We start from the raw sequence: 19,394 nt of genomic DNA, 5'->3' as shown, positions 1-19,394 counted from the left end.
TTTATTTATGTATGTATATCTTAAGCATGCCTGCAAGTTTAAAAAGTTTTTATTAACAAGTCTTTTTTCTTGTATTGTGTTGTCGAAAAGCAATTTTGGTTGTTTATTATTTTAATATGTATTAGAAATGTAAAATTGGGCTTAAATCAAAACTAACTACAGACCGATTTTGTATTTTGTTGATAAGCTCAAAGGAAATACAAATACAAATTACATCTAAAGATTACACCATAAAAAATGTATTACATATTAAATCGAACGTCGTTCGATGTTCACTTAAAAAGCTGTGACTATAAATGTGATTTATCATTGTTGTTTTTTTGAAATAATATTTGGTTTTTGCAAAAAGGAAGCCAAAGGCATACATATATATAAAAACAAATAACGCTAAATTTACGTTTTTATATTTAAGTGTAGTACTAAATAAGTTTCCCGATTACGTTTTAGGCCAGCTATTCTTTCCTATATACGAGTATATATATTGACTGATATATTGTTTGTATAACTTTAAATATCGTATATATATTTATATTGTGTGTGTGTATATATATTTGTACACATTGGAAAGGCCTGAAAACATATCTATATATAGTTAGTATATAGGATCTATAGGTATTATTATGCAATACATTTGGCTACACACGAACTTGGAGCTGAATTAACCCGGTTGCTGACTGTGAATTGGATTAGTAATAAGTAACTAGGAGTGTTTCCTTACTCTCTCTTTCTCTCTCTCTATATATAGAATACATAAATGATATCGCTTATTGATCTAAACTACCTATCAAGTTGAATAGAATATTGCGTATATAATCTTATTTTTGATTTTCCATCATCAACTCTCTTGCGCTTTCATTTTAACTGTGCGTTAATGTGATTCCCCTTTATTTGCGAGCACCCACAACGGGGAGTCGGGACTTGGTTGTGGCAACAACTGGAACTCCTGCTCCTGCTGCTGCTCCTCCCGGCGGCGTATTGTCAAATGTGGAGCTGCGCAGCAGCGTTGGACGTGTGCCACCATTATTCAAAGTATTGGAAGATTTCGTTTGTTGCGTCTTCAAATTGCTGACAGCCGATTGCTGCTTGTTGCCCTTTGTCTTGGCCTCGTCGACACGCTTCCAGATGTTGGCAATGCGACTCTGCGCTTGGTTAATCTTAGCGGCCGCCGCTGCCGCCGCCGTGTTGCCATTCAAATTGGAATTGCTGCGCGAGGGCGGCGTGGTTGAGGACACACGCGACGCTTGAGCGGCTACGCGTGATGCAGCCGCTGCTTTGGCGCTGGCCAGCCTAATATTTGTGTTGGCACGTTGTTGTTGCAGTTGTTGTGGCATCACTCTGGTTGTTGCTGGCTTGCCAATGATGCGCTTCGGCGAATTCGCTTTAGCAGTGGCCACAACAGTTGTTGCTGTCTTGCTGGCTGCTGTCTTAACTGTGCTGGTTGTTGTTGTTGTTGTGCGCTTCATGGGCAGCTTGGAAGCACGCTGCGTCGTTGGACTCAGTGCCTCCACAATGGGGACTTGTGCGTTTATGTTTGTGGGCTCATCCTTGACAAAAGTGCCTTGACGTTCCAGCCGAGGAGCTGGCGTTGCTTCTTCAGCTGTTGCTTCTTCAGCTGTTGCTGCTGGTTTTGCTTCTTTTGTGGCTGTCGGTTTTGTTTCTTTAGCAACTGTTGTTGTTGCTCCTCCTACAGTCTTCTTCTTCACTGGCAATCTCATTCCCGGCAATGCATTTCGCTTGGCAATCGTAGGCGAAAGCGTCTTGTTCTTAGTCGAGGCAGCAGCTGTTGCTGCCGCATTGCTGCTGTTGCGCTGACTCTGCATGCTGTAGGGTGAGATGTAAGCGGGCTTCTTGCGTCCACGCACCACTTTCACTGCCGCAGCAGGTTCCAAAGTGGGCGGTGGCGTTGCCCGCTTCACCACAGCGACTGCAGCGATTGGCGGCGTTGAGGCCCGACCATGACACGATTCCGTTTCCGAATTCTGATCGAGTTCACAGCTAGGTGGATCATCTGGCTGCTGCTCCGGCTGTTGCTCCATTTGCGGCTGACCAAAGTTGATGTCTGTGATGTAGGTGAACTGCTGCATCATGGCGCGCATGGAGGACAATTGCTCGCTGACGCCATCATCATCATCACCATGCTGTTGCAACAGTTGCCGTGGACACTCAATTAACTGCGTCTTGTAGCGCTCCGAGCTGCCACGTCTTCGTCCCTGGGCACGTGGCGTCGGCGTCTCAACAATCTCGATTTGCAGCGTCTCCTGGGCATCCTCTAGAGCACTGCTCGATATGGTGTATGTCTTGTAGCGATCTTTGGCCAGGCGACGCTTCTGCTTGGGCGTCAGCGTGCGTCGATTCGGCGACGGTGTCGTGCCTTGCTTGGGCGTTGACTCAGCCGAACTGAAATCCTCATTCATGGTGGCATCCTCCTCATCGTCGTAGTCACAGCAACTCTGCAGCATAGTCAGCGTCAACGTTTGATCATCGCAAGCAGCCGTCTCATAGTTGGACACCGATATTGTGGTAGCCATGCTGCAATCCTCGCCAGCATCCGCTACCTCCGACTGTATGCTGTCCACGCTGATCATCGAGTCGAGCAGCTCGTCCATGAGCGACGGCGGCTTTATGTTATCCAGCAGATTGCAACTGGAGTTGACACTCTCAGCACTGCCCGCCAGCTGGCCAAGCGCACGCTTTGCCACCAAACCAGCGGGGAAAGCTTTGCGCGCAAATCTCGGTGATTTGCTGGGCAACGCTTGATGACGCAACGAACTCGGCTGCGTGTTGCAGGCGGAATTCAACGAATCCATGCCCGACGGCGGACGCACATTATCCAAATCCAGGCTGCCATTAATGCTGAATGTCAACTGAGCCGCAGTGCTATCATTGTCATCGTCGTCGTCGTCCGTTGTCTGCTGCAGTTGCTGCAGATTCTCGGCCAGCGCACGCGCCTCAAACGCAATCATTGTGGAGTTGGTCATCATCGAGGCGCTGGTGCCATTGAAGAGCAGCATACGCTGCTGCTGTTGATGTTGCTGCTGATGCAGAGCAGCCGCGTTCTGCACTTGTCCGCCCAGCTGGAACTGCAGTTGAGGCTGTGGTGGAGTTGCATCAATGTGATCGGTTGTCAAGCCTAATGAGGGCATCGTTTGCGTCTCATTGGTTGGCGTTATTTCCACAAAATCATGCAGTTCCAGTGCCTCCGCTTGGGTGACCTCGACATCAGTTGGATCGTCGTCAAAGCTGAGCGAGGCCAGTTTCGGGGCCGTTTGACTGAGGCTGGGAAAGGAGACATCATTCGGACAACTGTGCTCGTTCCATGTGTTGTTGTTGCTGGTGTTGCTGTGCGTCTTGCGCTGACTCCGCGGACTCTCGCTGTGACTCTGGCTGTTGCTCTGACTGTGTCGCAGCTGCTCGGCGGATGTGACAAACTCGAGGGTTAAACGCTCCACGGATTTCAACATCAAATCGGGATCCTTGTGCTTGTCGGCGCCACTTGGCTTTGCTGCCTCTTTGTGCTCCTCGAGTCGTACGGAAGTGTCGAGTATAAATGATTGATTTGATTCATCGCTGGAGAGATCGTTGGGTCTAGACCCAATAACGGTCACGGGATCGATCGAGTTGTCGATCTCGGGACTTGGAGCTGGACTTTTTGCTGCGTCTGTGTCGATGTCGATGGCGTTGTTGCTGCTGCTGTGGTTGCTGTATTGCTGAATGCTCTGGTTGCTGTTGCTGTAGAGAAGCTGCTGTTGATGATTGTGTTGCCTTTTCTTGCCTACGTCTGGAGCTGCTGCTGCTGTGCTGTTGACACTTGCTGATGTAGTAGCTGCCATTGGGTGACACGGTTCCAATGCAGCTGCAGACGTAGCTGGCGCGTTTTTTGGCAACGCATTGATCTTCTTTGAGATGCCCGTATTGATGCACTCCATCAGCAGCTTCTCGTCCTTGCGCTCACGCTCTCGCTCCCTCTGTTGATGATGATGATGCTCCCGGTGATGATGATGATGCCGCTCACGATGTCGCTTCGATTGCGCCGGCAGCTGCACGGGCAACGAATCGTATTGCTTGAGATTGGGATTCGATTGAGCTGAGGCTGTGGCTGTCGACAACTGTTGCTGCTGCAGCTGAGCTCTGTTGCCCGGCTCCCTCGACTTGTACATGCCATTGAGTATGCACAGCTCAAACAGCGACTTGGATTGATTATCATTCGAATCACTGGAGTCCACCGAGCTGTAGGATTCCTGTTGCATTTGCTGCTTGCGTGCACTCATGGCCGAGTTCAAGGAGCTCGCCGAGGTGGCCGCATTGATGGCTATGGGCTGTGAGCTGGAGCACAGCGAGCTGGAGCGTTTGCTGCCCGAGGCCGTGGAGCTGAAGCCCAGATTCGACTTGGGGCGATTGCAGCCAGCGGCAATTGCCTGTGAGGAAGCAAATTAATAAAGTGTTGTCAAGTTTAAGTAATGCAAAACTTACCTGACTTAGCAGATTGGTGTCATCCTCGGAGTCAATGGACAGCGAGCTGAGTGAATCGTCCTGCCAATGCGGCGGCCTACGAGTTGTCTCTGGAACAGCCAAGGGCACAGCTGGCAGAGCAGCAGCCGCAAGTTCAGTGCTACAAGAGGAGTAAACAATTAGGGGATTAAGAAATTTTCATATTTAGATGAAATCCGAAGCCTTAAACCTTAGCTTACCTGCTCTGTTCCTTCAGCTGAACAGCTGGACCCACCAAACTGGAACCCACTGTGAGATTGGACAGTCCAGAGACCACCGAGAAATTGCAGGGCGAATCCTCCACCAGATACTTGTTCATCTCATCGTAGGCGCCGCTGCCACGCAACATGTCCAGAGCAGCAGGCAACGGAGCCGACTTCTTCATGCCATCGCGAATGCATTGCTGCAACACTCCGCCACAATCCGAAGCATTGGAGGACACATCATCGGACAGATTGAGCGAATAGCGTTGCGGCTGTTGTTGCTCTTGTGGCACACCTGGTGTCGAGTTAATCGAGATGGCCGACAGATTGGTGTTGCTTCCCACCTTAGAGAGCAACGCTGGAGTGTCCTCGGTGCAATAGCTGTGCGTTGTCTCCTCAGCCAACGTGGCAGAGGGAGCGACTGCAGTAGCCACAGCAATGTTGCCTGCCGCTGTGCGTTGCATGCCCATGTTGATGCAGCTGGCCAGTAACAGTTCATCCTCCGCTTCCTTGTCATTTTCATCGGCCAACGGCTTTTCATCCTCATCGACAATGCTCAGATTACTGAGACTTGTGGCATTCGAGAACTGTGCCGGCGTATGCTCCACATTGAAGCTGCTCAGATCATCCTCAAAGACGCTGCGCAATGGGCGTTGCGTGACCACTGCAGGCTGGAGAGGATTAGCACTTGCGACGCTGATGCGACGCGGCGATTGTGGCATGCTTTGTGTGGGCGAATCGGGCAGCTCCGATGGCGAAATGACTCCGCTGGCCAAGCGACTAAAATCACTGACCACCGAGCTTTTGTCATCGCACGTGGCATCCACATCCACGTCCAGCGAGTCCATGGAGCTGCGACGTGAAAACATTAGCGGTGTGTCTAGCGCTGAATTGTTGGCCACAGATTTCAGTTGCTGTTCCTGCTGAGGTTCCACTTCTTGCTGTTGTTGCTCCTCAATGGGCAGCTGCTCCTGTTCCTGCTGTTGCTTGTCAGTCTCGACTGGTTTCACTGGAGCTACGACCTTGCCCGGTTCATCCAGACTACTCAGCGAATCATAGCGGCTAAAGTAGCCTGGTGTTCCCTCCTCACAGTAGTTGATTGGCTTCTCCGGCGTATACGAACCGGAGGCGCATTGCGGCACCTTTGTGGCGGGCTTCTTGGCTGTCGGTTTCTTTGTGGCTACTTCTGCTGCCTCCTGATCTTTAAGCTCTGCTGGCGGCGACACCTCGGCTTCTGTCTCCACTTCAGCTTTGGCGGCCAAACGTAAATCGGTCACTGAAGCTGCATTTGATATGACATAGGGCGTATCCTCAGTCTGATAACACTTGACGCTGTCATCCAGTATGAGCAGTATTTCCTGCGAGGCATCCGCCTCCTCTTGCTGACCCACAGCTGCCTTAACTGGCACCTGCTGCACTGCCGTCGACTCCAGCTGATTCTCCGCATAGCGCAGACTGAAATCCGTGGGTTGATCCAAGTCCGTTTCCTGATATGTGGTCGTTGTTGTCTTTGCCGTCGCCGCTTCACTGTACTTGACCGAATAGTCAATGGGTTGCTCCTCAATGGCATCCGCCTGCTGCTGCAGATCGTCGAGTTCAAAGTTGCCCGGACGTTGCGTGGAATCCGAACGCATTAGATGCTCATAGGCTGTGTCCGATTTGGCCGAATAAACAGAGTCGCGACTCTCGCTCTTGGTGAGCAAAGCTGAGCGCGATAAACGCGGCGGATGACGACGCGAAGCTCCGGCTACAGCTGTCGATGAAGTCGTTGACTTATTTCCTGTGTTGCTGTCGAGATTATCGCAGGTCTCGGCATGTCCCTGACCCAACTCCTGTTGCAGTGCCTTCTGCTTGCGCGCCTTGAGCGTGGGCAACTGTTTCAGTCCCATCGAACGCGCTATGGGATCCAATTGCTCTTGATTCTGTACAGCGGGGCGAAAATTCAGCAGATTCTTCAGAGCCGACGAGCTGCCCTCGGAGATCATGGCGTGCTTGGAGTGTATCAACGAACGCAACATAGGCACCGCACCATTGTCCCACAGGAACTTCTGATCCTCCGGACAACGGGCTGACAAGTTCCACAAAGTGCCGCATGAATTACTGACAACCGTCAAACTCTCCGACTTCAGTTGCTGCAGAAGTATGGCCAAACAATTGTGCTGCCTCAAGATCTGTCTATAAGGTTCACAGACCGCAATGTGACTTGAAACATTGCGCAATATGCCGCCAGCGTTCTCAATGATCTTCAGCGTCTTGCTCGGTCCCTCATAGCTCAACATGCCAACGAGAAAAGCCAACGCTCCATCGACGGCACAAAACTCTGCCTTATTCGTGCTGCAATGCGCGGAAAGATTCCACAGCGCCGACAAAATTGCCTTCAACGTGTTCTCGCTCTTGTTGCGCATGGCTGCCTTGGCCAAAGCGGTCACCGTGCCAATCTCATTGAGCACTGCCTTCATGTTGCTGTCGGCTCGCCACGAAAGATTGCGCAACACACTCGCCGTCACCTGGAGGAGATCATCGGGTCCCGTGGTGTCCAGCTGGGCGACCAGCGCCTCCATAAACTGCTTCTGACCGCAAAGCAAAGCTTTATTGTTCTCATCACCAAATGTCAGGTTGGTTAAAGCCATCAACGCATAGCGACGCAACGAATTGCAGCATTGATCCTCAGGTTTGGGACCGTGCACCGCATGATCCAAATGCACTAGATTCGGGATGACTTGCAAGGCACCCAAATCGCACATGGCATGACGATGCTCCTCATCGAAGCTAACTTTCATCAGCGATGAAATCGCCGCCAAAGGATGTCGATCGGAGTCATCCGCAATTGCCTCGCCGCCACTTTGCAGCAACGTCTTCAGGAAGTTGCAATAGTCCACAATTTGATCAAGCAAACGCAACACTTTAGCCTCCCTTCGGCCGGCCTTCTCATCCGGATGACTGTGCACCACATTGTGGAGGGCCAAGCTGGCGCACTTGCGCACCTCTTGCTCATTGTCCGGGGCATGCATCATCTGCACCAGCAGCGGCATGCAACCCGAGCGTCGCAATGTGGCACAACTTTGCGCATTCGCCGAGAGTTCGAGAAACTTCTTGGACATCTCCAACGGATCATTCGAGCCTAGCATCGAGAGCAACGAGTAAACACATTCCACCTTGGCGCCCAACGTGGCGTCCACATCCGAGCTGCTCGTCCAGGCAGCTCCCTTAGGTAGACGCGGCAACACAGGCGCCGCATCGCCATCCAAGAAACGCGACAACGTATACGAAGGTTCCTTGCTGCGCGACACACGTCCCACAGCATTCACAGCGGCCGGCGAGCCCAAACGTTGAGGTGGCAGCAACTCCTGTTGTTGCTGCTGCTGCGCGGACTGCCGCTCAAAGTTGCGATCGAGACTGCGATGCTCGCGCAACTCCTGGGCCAACATATAGTCGGGTGCAATGGGATTCTCGTCGAGAAAATGCTTCGCAGGCGGCTTCTTCGACCCCACAACGCCGCCAGCGCCGGCGCTTTGGGTAAAGTGCAGCGTATTGTCGTCCTGGGTGAACTCCTTCTTGGTGTAACCACTGGCTGCCAGCTCGTAGTCACTTATTTCGCCATCCCGCTCGTATTTCTTGTCCATTTTCAGCTGCTCGCCGGCAGCCGCTCGATGATTGTAGCCACTGTAGCTATCCTCGTAGTCGGGCGGCACCGCTGCATCGTAGTCGAGAAAATGCGGCTTACGCTCCAGCTCTACAACATCCACATCCACATCTTCGACATCGTCATCGAGACTGATGCCAGCCATGGCTGACACAATGTTCGTCGTCGTCATCGTCGTTGCCTGGCGACCAGCGGCATCGTCGCCGGCGACATCCTCGAGCTGCAGCTCGGGCTGCAACATGACCACTTCACCTGGTTCACGAAGTGTATGAAGTGCAACGTCTTCAATGCGTCATGGCCTGCAAATAGAAGTGGGAAGAAAGATTGTGTGGCGAGTCAGAGAGGCGTATTCAGTTTTCAGTTTTGCAGTTCTTTTTGTTATAAATTTAGTGGTGGTGAATGGACCAGAGCTCTCGACATCGCGTCTTCGCCAAAATGCTATTTATAGCCCAAAATAGCGAGGCATTCCGGCCCGACACCAGTTGGCCAACATGAGCCCTTAACCGAGACGCGAGACAGAGACGCTAGGCGACGGAGACGGCGATCAACGCAATCAACGCGGATGCAGACAACAACTATACAACTATACACAACGTTGAAGTCGCAGCGGCTCCACAAAATATCAGGTGTAAGCTCGAGTGTGCGGTCGCCTTGCCAAAGCTGTCATAAAATGCAACAAGTTACACACACACACACACGTACACATTCAAACAATTACACGCATGTGGAGCACAACAAATTGCAACGACTTGTAAATGCCCTTTAAATATAACTTTGAAGAGTTTTTTCTTTTTTTATTATTATATTAAATCTAGTTTTTAATATTACATTTAATAGAGAAGTGAGTCTCTATTAAGAAGTTTTTTTTTGTAATCTTAGTTAATTATAACTACATAGTTAAAAGTTAACTACAAAGTAAGTAAATAATTAACTTGCTACGACATGTAAATAGCCTTATAAAGCAGCTTTAAAGATTTAGTATTCATCAATTATTAAATTATTCGTTATAAAAAACATTTGCTACTACTGTAAGTGTTCTTTAATATAATTAGTAATTTGAAGAATTAAGAAAGTTAAGTTTTATTTATAGCTCAATAAAAAAATTTTAGTTGCTATATTCATGAATTATTTATTGACCTATTTTTTTAAATCTTTAATACGATCGTAATGAAATTTGCCTGAATTATACATTAGTAAGTTAATTATGTATGCCGAAATATGACATTAAAAATTGCAATTTTAGAGAAAAATAAACTGTATTTAATGAAGACTGAAGTCTTTTTTAGTTAAAAACAAAAATTTAACTTTTAAATTAATATGAATTTTAATGAGTTAATAATTATAACACAAATAATAATAAATAATAAAAAAAATTACGGGGTAATAATATTTTAATGTATATGAAATTTATCCATTATCATTGGACATATTTACAAAATGCATAACAATAATCTGTGATCTTTTTTCCGATCTTAAATACTGATATCTCTTAACTATTGCAAATTTATAAGCTTTCTAGCTTTAAAATAAAATTAAGTTGCAAGTTTTGTCACTTTCAGGTTTTTTATTTTCTTTATATCCTACTTCATGTTGAACTTTGCAAGTTTGAACTTTTTGCTGGCCATTTGACATGGCATTGAACTTTTGAGGAACACTTGTTCAGGTCAACACACTATTATGTTCATTTAAATACACTGTAATTGGTGTACAAATCCCTTTTGACCGGTCCCATGTCGAATGCTTCTCAAGTGCGTTGTGCTTAAATTCTTTTCGACCATTTCTAAGCATTGCCCCTTGACTTTATTATGAGAAGAAGTGTCTTCTCAATTGGGTTGAAAACAATTACGAAAATTAAGAATTTAGTGGTAAGTTGAAGACGCTCTCGAAACGGATTATTGGATTGTTATCCAATAAATGAGTAAATTAAAAAAGCATTTTTGAGGCAATTGTCGAATTGAGATAGTGCTTCAATATACCCGTTGTTGTTCCAAATGTGGCATTTATATTGTGACTTATAACTGGTGAAATAGTAAGAAACGCAATCATCATTATGATCATGATTAGCTGGCGCTGCATCTTTTTAGAAAGTTAGCGGTTCGTCGACGTCGCCGTCGACTTTTTGCGGAATTTCCAGTGCATGAAAAAGATACAGATGCGTTTTCAGCTGCTTAATTTCCATTGTTATTGTTGTTAGCTCGCCGATGTAGTTGTTATTGTTAGCTTCTACTGTTGTTGCTGTTGTTATATTTCTCATTTGAGCTGCCGTTGAGTTATGCGCTTAAAACTGATGCATTTCTTATTGCAGCGGCGCATGCGCCGTATAATTGCCTATATGCGTATGTAACTAGGTGTGTGCGCATGTATGTGCTCTATGTGTGTGTGTGACATGATTAAATTTGAGATTCTCAGACTAATTTAGGGTGACCCTCTAAATAACAATACACACACACATCATTCTTTCGGCTCCAATTGGCAAATTCATCAAAATCGAATTGGAATTCTCTATTTGTTATTTATTGTAATTGGATAATAGCGGAATTCGAGAGCATGACAATTTGCCGGCACTGGATAAGACCAAACCACCGCTGTTCATCATTCACACACAAAGTCAGGAAATCACGTGCATAATTTTGCGTTTTTGCCAAATACGTATGAATAAGCTTAACAGAAAATAAGTGCTTACTCAACAACCAACCAAGCAACTTGTCTGACCCTCTTACAAATGAAGTACAACAATTTTACGTATTTCTTTATTCTGATAAGCAGCAGCTACTATCTCTGATTAAAGTTTCGTGTGAATGATAAATGGTATGCGAGGCTACACCGTCCAAAAACAAATTAAACTTATTGGGGTAACATTCAACTGCTCTCAATACGAACGAAATTATGGTAACACTGAACTGATCCAAAGGAGCAGCTTAAATAGAAGGGGGTAACACTGTTTATGCTTTCCGTGTTAATGCAACTGTTTACAGCTGTAATTTAAACGACGTGTTAATTGCCGCCTATAGCGTAATTTATTGCATATTTTTTACTCATAGTTTTTACTACTTTTTTTTGCTGCACAGTGTAGGCACAATTACTTATGTATGTTACATAGCCGGCATTTTAGCTTGTCTAGTGAATCAACAGTTCATCAATTAGTCGATGCCCATACATTGTTTGTATGCATGTGTGTGAGCTCATTGGCAAGTACCACAAAGAATGTGCAGATATGTATGCGTCACTAGTCTAGTCAGGCGCCGCTCCTCCCTCGCTGTCTTCAGTGTCATTAACCGGCCAGTCAAAGCAACAACACAGACCCATCTACACATGCTTATGTGTAAGAGTAGTAGTTGTATATGTAAAAGTACACCACAAAAGGAAGCGACGTTTTGGCTTGGCACACATTTTGCATACCGAAAATCCAAACGCCAGAACTATCGCAGCAGAAAACAGAGAGCGAGCGAATGATTGAAGATGGCGCAGCGACGAATGGGGGCAAAAGAAAGAAAAGGGAGGGAGCTGGCATACCATTAAAAAGACATGATGGAAATATGCGCAAATATAAAGTCGATATAACAATAGTGAGCAGCATAGCGACAGCTAAATACTCTAGCTAAGCAACACAACCATTCTTATTCGAATAATGGGGATTTATTAATTTATTTAAAATAAATTAAATTGTTTTTATTTAACAAAAAAAAATGAATAGCTGCAAACTATTTATAATTTTATTTAGCTAAAATATTTAGGAGGCTGGCGAAATATTTGCATCCATAGCCAACAAACATACACACACACACACACACTTGTAAATGCCCATGCCCATTATATAGATTATGGCATCCACCAAAACAGTCTCCTTCGCCGCTATGCAAAATTATAGCACTCACTCGCTGGTCACATAATAAAAGTACGCGCGCCTATTCCCATAAATACATATGTATGTGTGTGTATTGCTGTTGTATGTGTGAGTCGGTTTAATGAACGTCATTCGCTTTTGTTGTTGTTTTTATTATTGCTTTTCATTTTTTGTGTTGTCCAGTTTGTTGTGTTGTCTCTCTCTATCTCTGCTCGAGAGATCATGATTATGTAAATTGAAGGCAAAGTAAAAGGGAAACTAAATACTATAACTATCCGGCTGCGACTGCAAAAACAATAAAAGAAATATAACAGCGCGTCAAACCCTTAAAGCGTGCCTAATAAATACATTCACATATTTGAATGTACATACATACATGCATGTGTGTGTGTACTTTTCGGTATTTAGCAGTTAATTTGCGCATGCAACTGAAATACGAATGCACAAACAATTTGCTAAATGATTAATTATGTTGTTAAACAAGAGCAAGAGAAATTACTAAATATCAATTAGGTGCGCCACATTCACTTTTGCAATAACAACAAAATACAGAAGCGGCATTTACACATACACACACACATGCGCGGCTCAAATTGCTGATAAAGGAGTCTGCAGCAGCTTGAGAACAAACACAACTACAGATGCAGATATTTTACACCCACACTCTTACACGGTACAAGGCGCAGCCGCTCACGCACGTAAATACACACACACACATGCATTCGCGCCCATTGTCACAATTGGACTTTATTGATTTTTCCTGTAAAAGGAATACATATGTATGTATGTAAGAACGAAGAGGAGCAAAAGACGCAGAGAAACAACATGTCAAGCTGTTCATTAAAGTTTTTAATTAAAAGACGCACACTTCAAAACTAAAACATATCATTGCCATAAAAAGTTGAGGGGGAAATGACTGTAAACATTTCTCATTTATTTCTGTAGGTTTTGTCACATGCATACATACAAACAAAAAAAAAGATGATTCTTATTGAGACTCCCACACAGACAAGTTTAGTGCATACCTTGACCAAAAAATCAGTTCTTAACAGCTTGAAGCAGCTGTTGGCTTGAGCAGACTCATTTCACACTTTATCTTAGATGTTGTTTACTTTCAGCGCGATTGCATTTATTTATAATTCTTACACAGTTCGCGATAAAAACAAATAAGAAGCGCACGTATAATGCGTTAATTTGCAAGAAAAGCAGACCGTCCGAACGCAACGACTTCAAGTGGCACGGCCAAAAATGGACTAGTTTGTGTTGCCCTCAGCCTAGAGGTGACACCGATCCGATTTACTTGGGAAAATATCGATTGGTTTCAATCGAGCTTAATTGGTGTTTTCTGCGTATAGGGAAATTTTCGAAAATCCATTAAAAAGATCCAATATTATTATTTGCTTGTTTCATTTATATTTTCAAATATATAAATTTAACATGTCTCTCCATTCATAATAAAAATTTTGTTCGTTGTATTTTAGAATGAATATTATACTAAAATTATCTTAAAGAATTCCCTCACATCGACTCCAATAAGAAAGTCATACAAATCACAAAAAATCCTTATCAATATATATCGAATATTGAATTAATCGAAACACTTATTAGGAATTTTATTTTAAAAATAAATATATTTTTATTTGTTATCGAAAGATAAAGCATTGTAATTTAATGCAAATGTGAAATTAAACAAATTTTAATAGTTTTCAAAGTAGTAACTGTATATTATCAGTAAGGTTCGATAATCTGTGGCGGTCGGACGATACTACCCGAGCAAACAATCCCAAACAAAAAAGGAAATTGCAAATCATTAGCCGAACAAACAAAGTAGCAGCCAATCCTTAAGGCAAATAAATAATAAATTAAAAATATGGAACAAATGGACGTTGATGTGGACCTGTCGGCGAAGCCGAGCACTTCATCCACGGCAGCAGCTGCAGCGGCAGCGTCCGGCGATGCGGCTGCAGCCGGCAGCAAACAACAACAGCAGCAGGCGAAGGGCAACATTATGGCTGCAGCTGGAACAATTGCATCGGTGACCATTTCACTGCACCCACTGGTTATCATGAACATTTCGGAGCACTGGACACGCTTTCGGGCGCAACACGGCGAGCCGCGACAAGTGTATGGCGCACTGATTGGCAAACAAAAGGGACGTAACATTGAGGTGATGAACTCGTTTGAGTTGAAAACCGATGAAATCGCAGATGAAACCATTATTAACAGAGACTACTACAACAAGAAGGAACAGCAATACAAGCAGGTAACAATCCACAATTCACTGACAGTTAACTATGTAACCTATATATTCATATATGTATTAAAAATTCAGGTGTTCAGTGATCTGGACTTTATTGGCTGGTATACAACTGGTGACAGTCCAACTGCCAGCGATATAAAGATTCAGAAACAAATCGCCGAGATTAATGAGTGTCCCATCATGCTCCAGCTGCATCCGTTGGCACGCAGTGTCGACCAGTTGCCGGTGAAATTGTTCGAATCGCTCATCGATCTGGTGGATGGCGAGGCGACCATGCTGTTTGTGCCCCTCACCTACACATTGGCCACCGAGGAGGCGGAACGCATTGGTGTCGACCATGTGGCCCGTATGACAACCAATGAATCTGGCGAGAAGAGTGTGGTTGCCGAGCATTTGGTTGCCCAGGATAGCGCCATTAAAATGCTCAATGAGCGCATTAAGATCGTTTTGAAATACATCAAAGATGTCGAGGCGGGCAAACTGCAGGCGAATCAGGAAATATTGCGTGAGGCCTATGCGTTGTGTCATCGACTGCCCATCATGCAGGTGCCAGCGTTCCAGGAGGAGCTCTACACGCAGTGCAACGATGTTGGCTTGATCAGTTATCTGGGCACGTTGACCAAGGGCTGCAATGATATGCATCAGTTTGTAAACAAATTCAATATGCTGTACGATCGGCAGGGATCCTCGCGACGCATGCGTGGGCTGTATCCTTAAAAAAGAAATTAACTAATTATACACGAAAAGCAAAATATATATATATTCAATTTCCAATTCAATTTAATTGCTGCCTATTAAAAATGATGCAACACGAATCGAATCGACAATTTCAATGCATTTTTTTATTATTGTTTGTTTGCAAACTACACAGTTGGAATTTTTAAGCAGGGGATTTTCACTTCGGTGAGCTTTTCCTGCTCCACATCCAGCTCCACGAGCTACCTTAAATTCAATTCAATTAAATACGTTTCAATTAATGCGGTGGGGCGGCCAATAAACTGCCTGCTCTTTTCTAATGATTATAATCGTCCAGCTTTATGTTGGCCGAATATTGTTGCATGAATTCCACCTCCAGGGGATGCATCTCCTTGGCGGGTATGATCAGCGAATGCAATGGGCCACCCAAATCGGTGGCACGCATGCCATGCAAAGTGCTCACAACAATCTGTTGCGTATCCTGCCCCACTCGGGCCAAACCCACGCACAAGGATTGCTCATTCAAGACTGTATTCCGCTCTAGGGCATCCTTCTTCTCGACAATCGCGAGTAGTTGCTGGGCCGCCTCAGCGACGCTCATAAAACGTGGCGGCATGTATTCCTTGCGTTTGCGCATCAACGACTCGGGGGTGGGCTCCTTAACCTTGATGTCGAGCAGACATAGCGTGTGCATGTTGTGCAGGCGATTCAATTTGATTTTGTCATAGAAACTATCCGGTTTCCAGGTTTCATCCCAATACGGTATCGAGACAGTTTCACCGAATTTATACAGCTGCAGGCCACAACAGCCGATGGCATTCATGATGGACGCATTGTGAATGACCTTGTAAGGAATGTTCTTCTCCTTGGCGCGCAATATGAAATCTGTGTGTGTTGTTGCGCCAAATGGATCGCCAACCACAAGCAGAGCTACATCGGCTTCGGCGGCGCCAGCGAGTATTTCATCAGCGCCCTGTTCGACCAAATCACGGTCAGCGAGCAGTACAGGACGTCCATAGAATTCTTGCTAAAATCGCAAAGCGAAAAGCAAAATAATATTATTAACAAAACATTGCAACTACTTTGAAAATTCATATATATGCATGCACTCACCATATCCTCAAGGCTACAGCCCAGAATTGAGGTATACATTTCCAGGTACACACGACTACATTGCTTCACAATTTCAAGGCCTTTCACTGTAATATCCTTGATATCGCCCAGACCCAGTCCAATCAGATAGAACATTTTTGTTTTGTGCGTGTTATTACTATTGCTATTATTCACAAGTTGTGCTATTTGATTGGCTGTGTGTATGTTTGAGTGCGTGTGTGTGTTTTTGTGTAATTTAGCAAAAGAAATGCTTGCGAATTTTTGTGTTGAAACCGACACGTGCCTCTCTCTGTCTATGTGTATTGGATTTGCACCTCGCTTGTTGCTTCTTCACGCGCGGACGACGCGATTGCACTAACATCTGTTTAACAGTGTTGCCATGACCGCCATTTTAGCCAATTTGATAAAGTGGCGCTCAAAAAAATTATTTTATGTGGTCACACTGCATTACATTTTTTATTGCAATTAATTACAATTTTAGCATAGTAAATTATAAAACCATAAATCGAAGCAAATTAATATAGCTTAATTAAGCTTTATTTGTTATATTTCGATTACAAATAATGGAAATGCCGCTTTTTAAACGCATATACTGAAATAAATACTATATATTACAGCAATAGTGTTGTGCAATAAATTGAAAGTCGAGCTTAAAAAGATTAAGTTAACTTCTGAAAACAATGTTTTAAATTATTAAATATTGTTCAATTTAGACAGAAAACAAAAAATTAAGTCATAAACTGAGTGTTCTTGCACTTATTTGCAAAGTGAGTGGTATATTTTGCAATGTGATATATAGTACGTTTTTAAATATTAGCTACGGTCACGCTGTTTTACTTCTATTCTCCACGTGCGGCTGTTCATCGTTTTTATTTTGCTTGTTAGAAACTTTGTTTTTTAGTAGATAATAAATAATAAGCTATTGCAAAATGCCGCCGGTTAAAAAGCCAAAACCTAATCAAATTAAAAGGCCCGCAACTCCAATCAAAAAAGATCAAAAGATAGCTGTAATTTCAGGACAGGTGAGTTTACAAGCAAACCGCAAGTTGAGAATAGCCAACAACGGTAAACGGTCTTCATTTTGACAGCTGAAGAAACGACTTCCGAAAGCCAAAAACGAAGTCAAGCGTCCGGAACGTGGCGTCGTCTTGGTTAAGCATTTGCCCCATGGCTTCTTTGAGCAACAGTTGCGTCAATATTTCCGACAATTTGGCAATGTGACACGCTTGCGTTTGGCACGTTCGGAACGCACGGGCGGCAGCAAAGGATTCGCTTTCGTAGAGTTCGAGTATCCGGAAGTGGCCAAAGTGGCCGCCGATACCATGGACAATTATCTAATGTTCCAGAAGGTGGTGAAGGCCACTTATATACCTCCGGAGAAGCAAAATTTCAACTACTTTAAAACCTCAGTAAAGCGTGTTAAAAATAAGGTAAGAAACCTTTTAATAAATGGTTGTATAATTTAATAACCAATTTTGTGTTTAGGCTGGCAAAGACATCTATGTGTCGTCAGTGACTAAAGCCACACAGAAGAGTGTAAAGAAGCTGAACAACTGGAATGAAACCACCTGCCAGAAACGCACTGTGGCTGGAATGAGGAAGCTGAAGGATTTGCAAAAGAAATATAAACATTTGGGCATTGATTTCAATACATTGTTGGTTGAGCCACAACAGAAATCCAAGGAAGATAAGCCCACAACTGCCAAGAAGTCGAAGAAGCAAAAGAAGGAGCTGGAGCTTGAGGATTTGCTAGGCAACACCATTAACGAAGACTCTGAAGACGAAGATTATGTGGATGATGAAGATGAGGATGAGGATGCAGATCAGACGCTGCTGAGCGTTGAAAGCGCTGAAGAGGACGAGAGCGAAGATGATGATGATGATGACGAAGAAGAGGAGGAGGAGGAAGAAGTGGCATCGCCGCCACCCAAAAAGTCGCAAAAGAAAAAGAAAAATACGGCCGAGGAGCGTTTGAGTGATCTGCTCAAGCGCAAACCCGGCTCGGGTGGCGTGCAGAAAAAGAAGGCTTCTGCCCCCGCTGCTAAAGTGAATAAAAAGGCTGTCAAAGAACCGCTGAAGCTTGCGGCAGCCAAGCAATTGGCCAAACCGCTGCAGAAAATGGGCAAGAAGCTAAAGAAGAAGTAATTATATATATATTCTCTTACATTAAGACATTAAACATTTGTAAATCGTAAACTATTGTGACTTTGTCGTCTCGAGTTTGATGCGTTTGCACTTCATGCGACGATTCTGGAACCAGACCTTCACCTGACGTTCGCTCAGCTCCAAGGCCACAGCAATTTCATAGCGACGCAGCCGCGTCAAATAGTTGGAATAACAGAACTCGGCTTCCAGCTGCTTAAGTTGCGCTTTGGTGAAAGCTGTCCGCTCCTTGCGATGTGATTGCATTGTCGTCTTGGCGTTGTCCTGGATTGCGCTTGCTGCTGTCTCCAAACTGGCTGCCAACTGCACCGCATCCCAATCGTAGTTGGCAGCATCATTTGACCAGGCGGCATCTACAGCAATTTGCCCATGACTCTGACCGTAGTTACAATTGTATTCCACATAGCCTTCGCTTGTCCAGCACTTTGTGACGTTTAAACAGTAGTATGAGGATAAATCGGAATTCGAGTTGGAGCTGGAGTTCTTCATGTTGTTGATCCTTACGCTTGCACTCACTAATTAATACTGAACGCTCGCGAGTTCACGAAACGTCTTATTAAAGCGACTGCGACTTCGGCTTTGCGTTCGATTGGCTCAATCTGTTTTTCCACTTAACTGTAAATGATGTGCTGCTGATATGATAATTGTGCGCAACATCTGGATAGAGACGTCGCGTGCGCTCATCTTTCTTCCTCTCCGTTCCACTTGCCGCTTACTTTCTGAGCGATTATGACACCCACAAAGTATGTTGTTGTTATTTTAGAAGCATATGCCCGGTCTGCGAGCTCTTGTCAAAACAACAATACGCAATACAAAACGGAAGTAGCTGCAGAGCGCATGTGTGGCAGTGGCTCTTCTATCTATCATAACATGAGTCAAGGGCTTTGTGTGTCCAACAATTATCTAATGCTCATAAAAATCTCTTTCTGTCGATTATCGCCTTTTTATAACGACACATCAATAGCACGCTCTTTAAAGTTCTTA

At 44.7% G+C, this 19,394-nt stretch overlaps 5 protein-coding genes across 5 annotated transcripts; 2 read left to right on the top strand and 3 right to left on the bottom strand.

The window, feature by feature from the left end:
• Positions 1 to 74: 74 nt before the first annotated feature.
• LOC117573382 (adenomatous polyposis coli protein) lies at positions 75 to 13,437 on the bottom strand. Its single transcript, XM_034256569.2, has 4 exons — positions 13,204 to 13,437; positions 4,689 to 8,633; positions 4,471 to 4,609; positions 75 to 4,415 (listed from the first exon to the last, which is right to left on the bottom strand). Exons 2-4 carry the CDS (start codon positions 8,573 to 8,575, stop codon positions 885 to 887), a joined length of 7,557 nt encoding a protein of 2,518 aa, XP_034112460.1. The 5' UTR covers positions 8,576 to 8,633; positions 13,204 to 13,437; the 3' UTR covers positions 75 to 884.
• Positions 13,438 to 13,846: 409 nt separating this feature from the next.
• Positions 13,847 to 15,222, top strand: LOC117573399 (COP9 signalosome complex subunit 6). Its single transcript, XM_034256602.2, has 2 exons — positions 13,847 to 14,441; positions 14,511 to 15,222. Exons 1-2 carry the CDS (start codon positions 14,049 to 14,051, stop codon positions 15,153 to 15,155), a joined length of 1,038 nt encoding a protein of 345 aa, XP_034112493.1. The 5' UTR covers positions 13,847 to 14,048; the 3' UTR covers positions 15,156 to 15,222.
• A 36-nt stretch (positions 15,223 to 15,258) lies between these two features.
• On the bottom strand, positions 15,259 to 16,612 carry LOC117573402 (diphthine methyl ester synthase). The gene is made up of 2 exons (XM_034256604.2): positions 16,248 to 16,612; positions 15,259 to 16,161 (listed from the first exon to the last, which is right to left on the bottom strand). The coding sequence occupies exons 1-2, from the start codon at positions 16,380 to 16,382 to the stop codon at positions 15,451 to 15,453; spliced, it is 846 nt and encodes a 281-aa protein (XP_034112495.1). The 5' UTR covers positions 16,383 to 16,612; the 3' UTR covers positions 15,259 to 15,450.
• A 463-nt stretch (positions 16,613 to 17,075) lies between these two features.
• LOC117573398 (MKI67 FHA domain-interacting nucleolar phosphoprotein) lies at positions 17,076 to 18,443 on the top strand. Its single transcript, XM_034256601.2, has 3 exons — positions 17,076 to 17,269; positions 17,336 to 17,677; positions 17,733 to 18,443. Exons 1-3 carry the CDS (start codon positions 17,177 to 17,179, stop codon positions 18,390 to 18,392), a joined length of 1,095 nt encoding a protein of 364 aa, XP_034112492.1. The 5' UTR covers positions 17,076 to 17,176; the 3' UTR covers positions 18,393 to 18,443.
• Positions 18,434 to 18,899, bottom strand: LOC117574413 (homeobox protein Hox-D10). The gene has a single exon (XM_034258251.2). The coding sequence runs from the start codon at positions 18,897 to 18,899 to the stop codon at positions 18,444 to 18,446; it is 456 nt and encodes a 151-aa protein (XP_034114142.1). The 3' UTR covers positions 18,434 to 18,443.
• Positions 18,900 to 19,394: the final 495 nt, after the last annotated feature.

This window comes from Drosophila albomicans, chromosome 2R (assembly GCF_009650485.2).
Source record: "Drosophila albomicans strain 15112-1751.03 chromosome 2R, ASM965048v2, whole genome shotgun sequence".
Classification (NCBI taxonomy): domain Eukaryota; kingdom Metazoa; phylum Arthropoda; class Insecta; order Diptera; family Drosophilidae; genus Drosophila; species Drosophila albomicans.
The sequence above is the reverse complement of the archived record's forward strand: the minus strand, read 5'-3'. Positions and strand labels throughout refer to the sequence as shown.

Excerpts from the sequence above, each read along its gene's own strand:
- LOC117573382 (XM_034256569.2), bottom strand. The coding sequence starts at position 8,575 with ATGTTGCAGCCCGAGCTGCAGCTCGAGGATGTCGCCGGCGACGATGCC. Across the intron at positions 4,610-4,688 it reads CAGCTGAAGGAACAGAGCAG|CACTGAACTTGCGGCTGCTG; the intron begins GTAAGCTAAGGT and ends CTCCTCTTGTAG. Across the intron at positions 4,416-4,470 it reads ACACCAATCTGCTAAGTCAG|GCAATTGCCGCTGGCTGCAA; the intron begins GTAAGTTTTGCA and ends GCTTCCTCACAG.
- LOC117573399 (XM_034256602.2), top strand. The coding sequence starts at position 14,049 with ATGGAACAAATGGACGTTGATGTGGACCTGTCGGCGAAGCCGAGCACT. Across the intron at positions 14,442-14,510 it reads AGGAACAGCAATACAAGCAG|GTGTTCAGTGATCTGGACTT; the intron begins GTAACAATCCAC and ends TTAAAAATTCAG.
- LOC117573402 (XM_034256604.2), bottom strand. The coding sequence starts at position 16,382 with ATGTTCTATCTGATTGGACTGGGTCTGGGCGATATCAAGGATATTACA. Across the intron at positions 16,162-16,247 it reads GCTGTAGCCTTGAGGATATG|CAAGAATTCTATGGACGTCC; the intron begins GTGAGTGCATGC and ends TTGCGATTTTAG.
- LOC117573398 (XM_034256601.2), top strand. The coding sequence starts at position 17,177 with ATGCCGCCGGTTAAAAAGCCAAAACCTAATCAAATTAAAAGGCCCGCA. Across the intron at positions 17,270-17,335 it reads TAGCTGTAATTTCAGGACAG|CTGAAGAAACGACTTCCGAA; the intron begins GTGAGTTTACAA and ends TCATTTTGACAG. Across the intron at positions 17,678-17,732 it reads TAAAGCGTGTTAAAAATAAG|GCTGGCAAAGACATCTATGT; the intron begins GTAAGAAACCTT and ends TTTTGTGTTTAG.
- LOC117574413 (XM_034258251.2), bottom strand. The coding sequence starts at position 18,899 with ATGAAGAACTCCAGCTCCAACTCGAATTCCGATTTATCCTCATACTAC.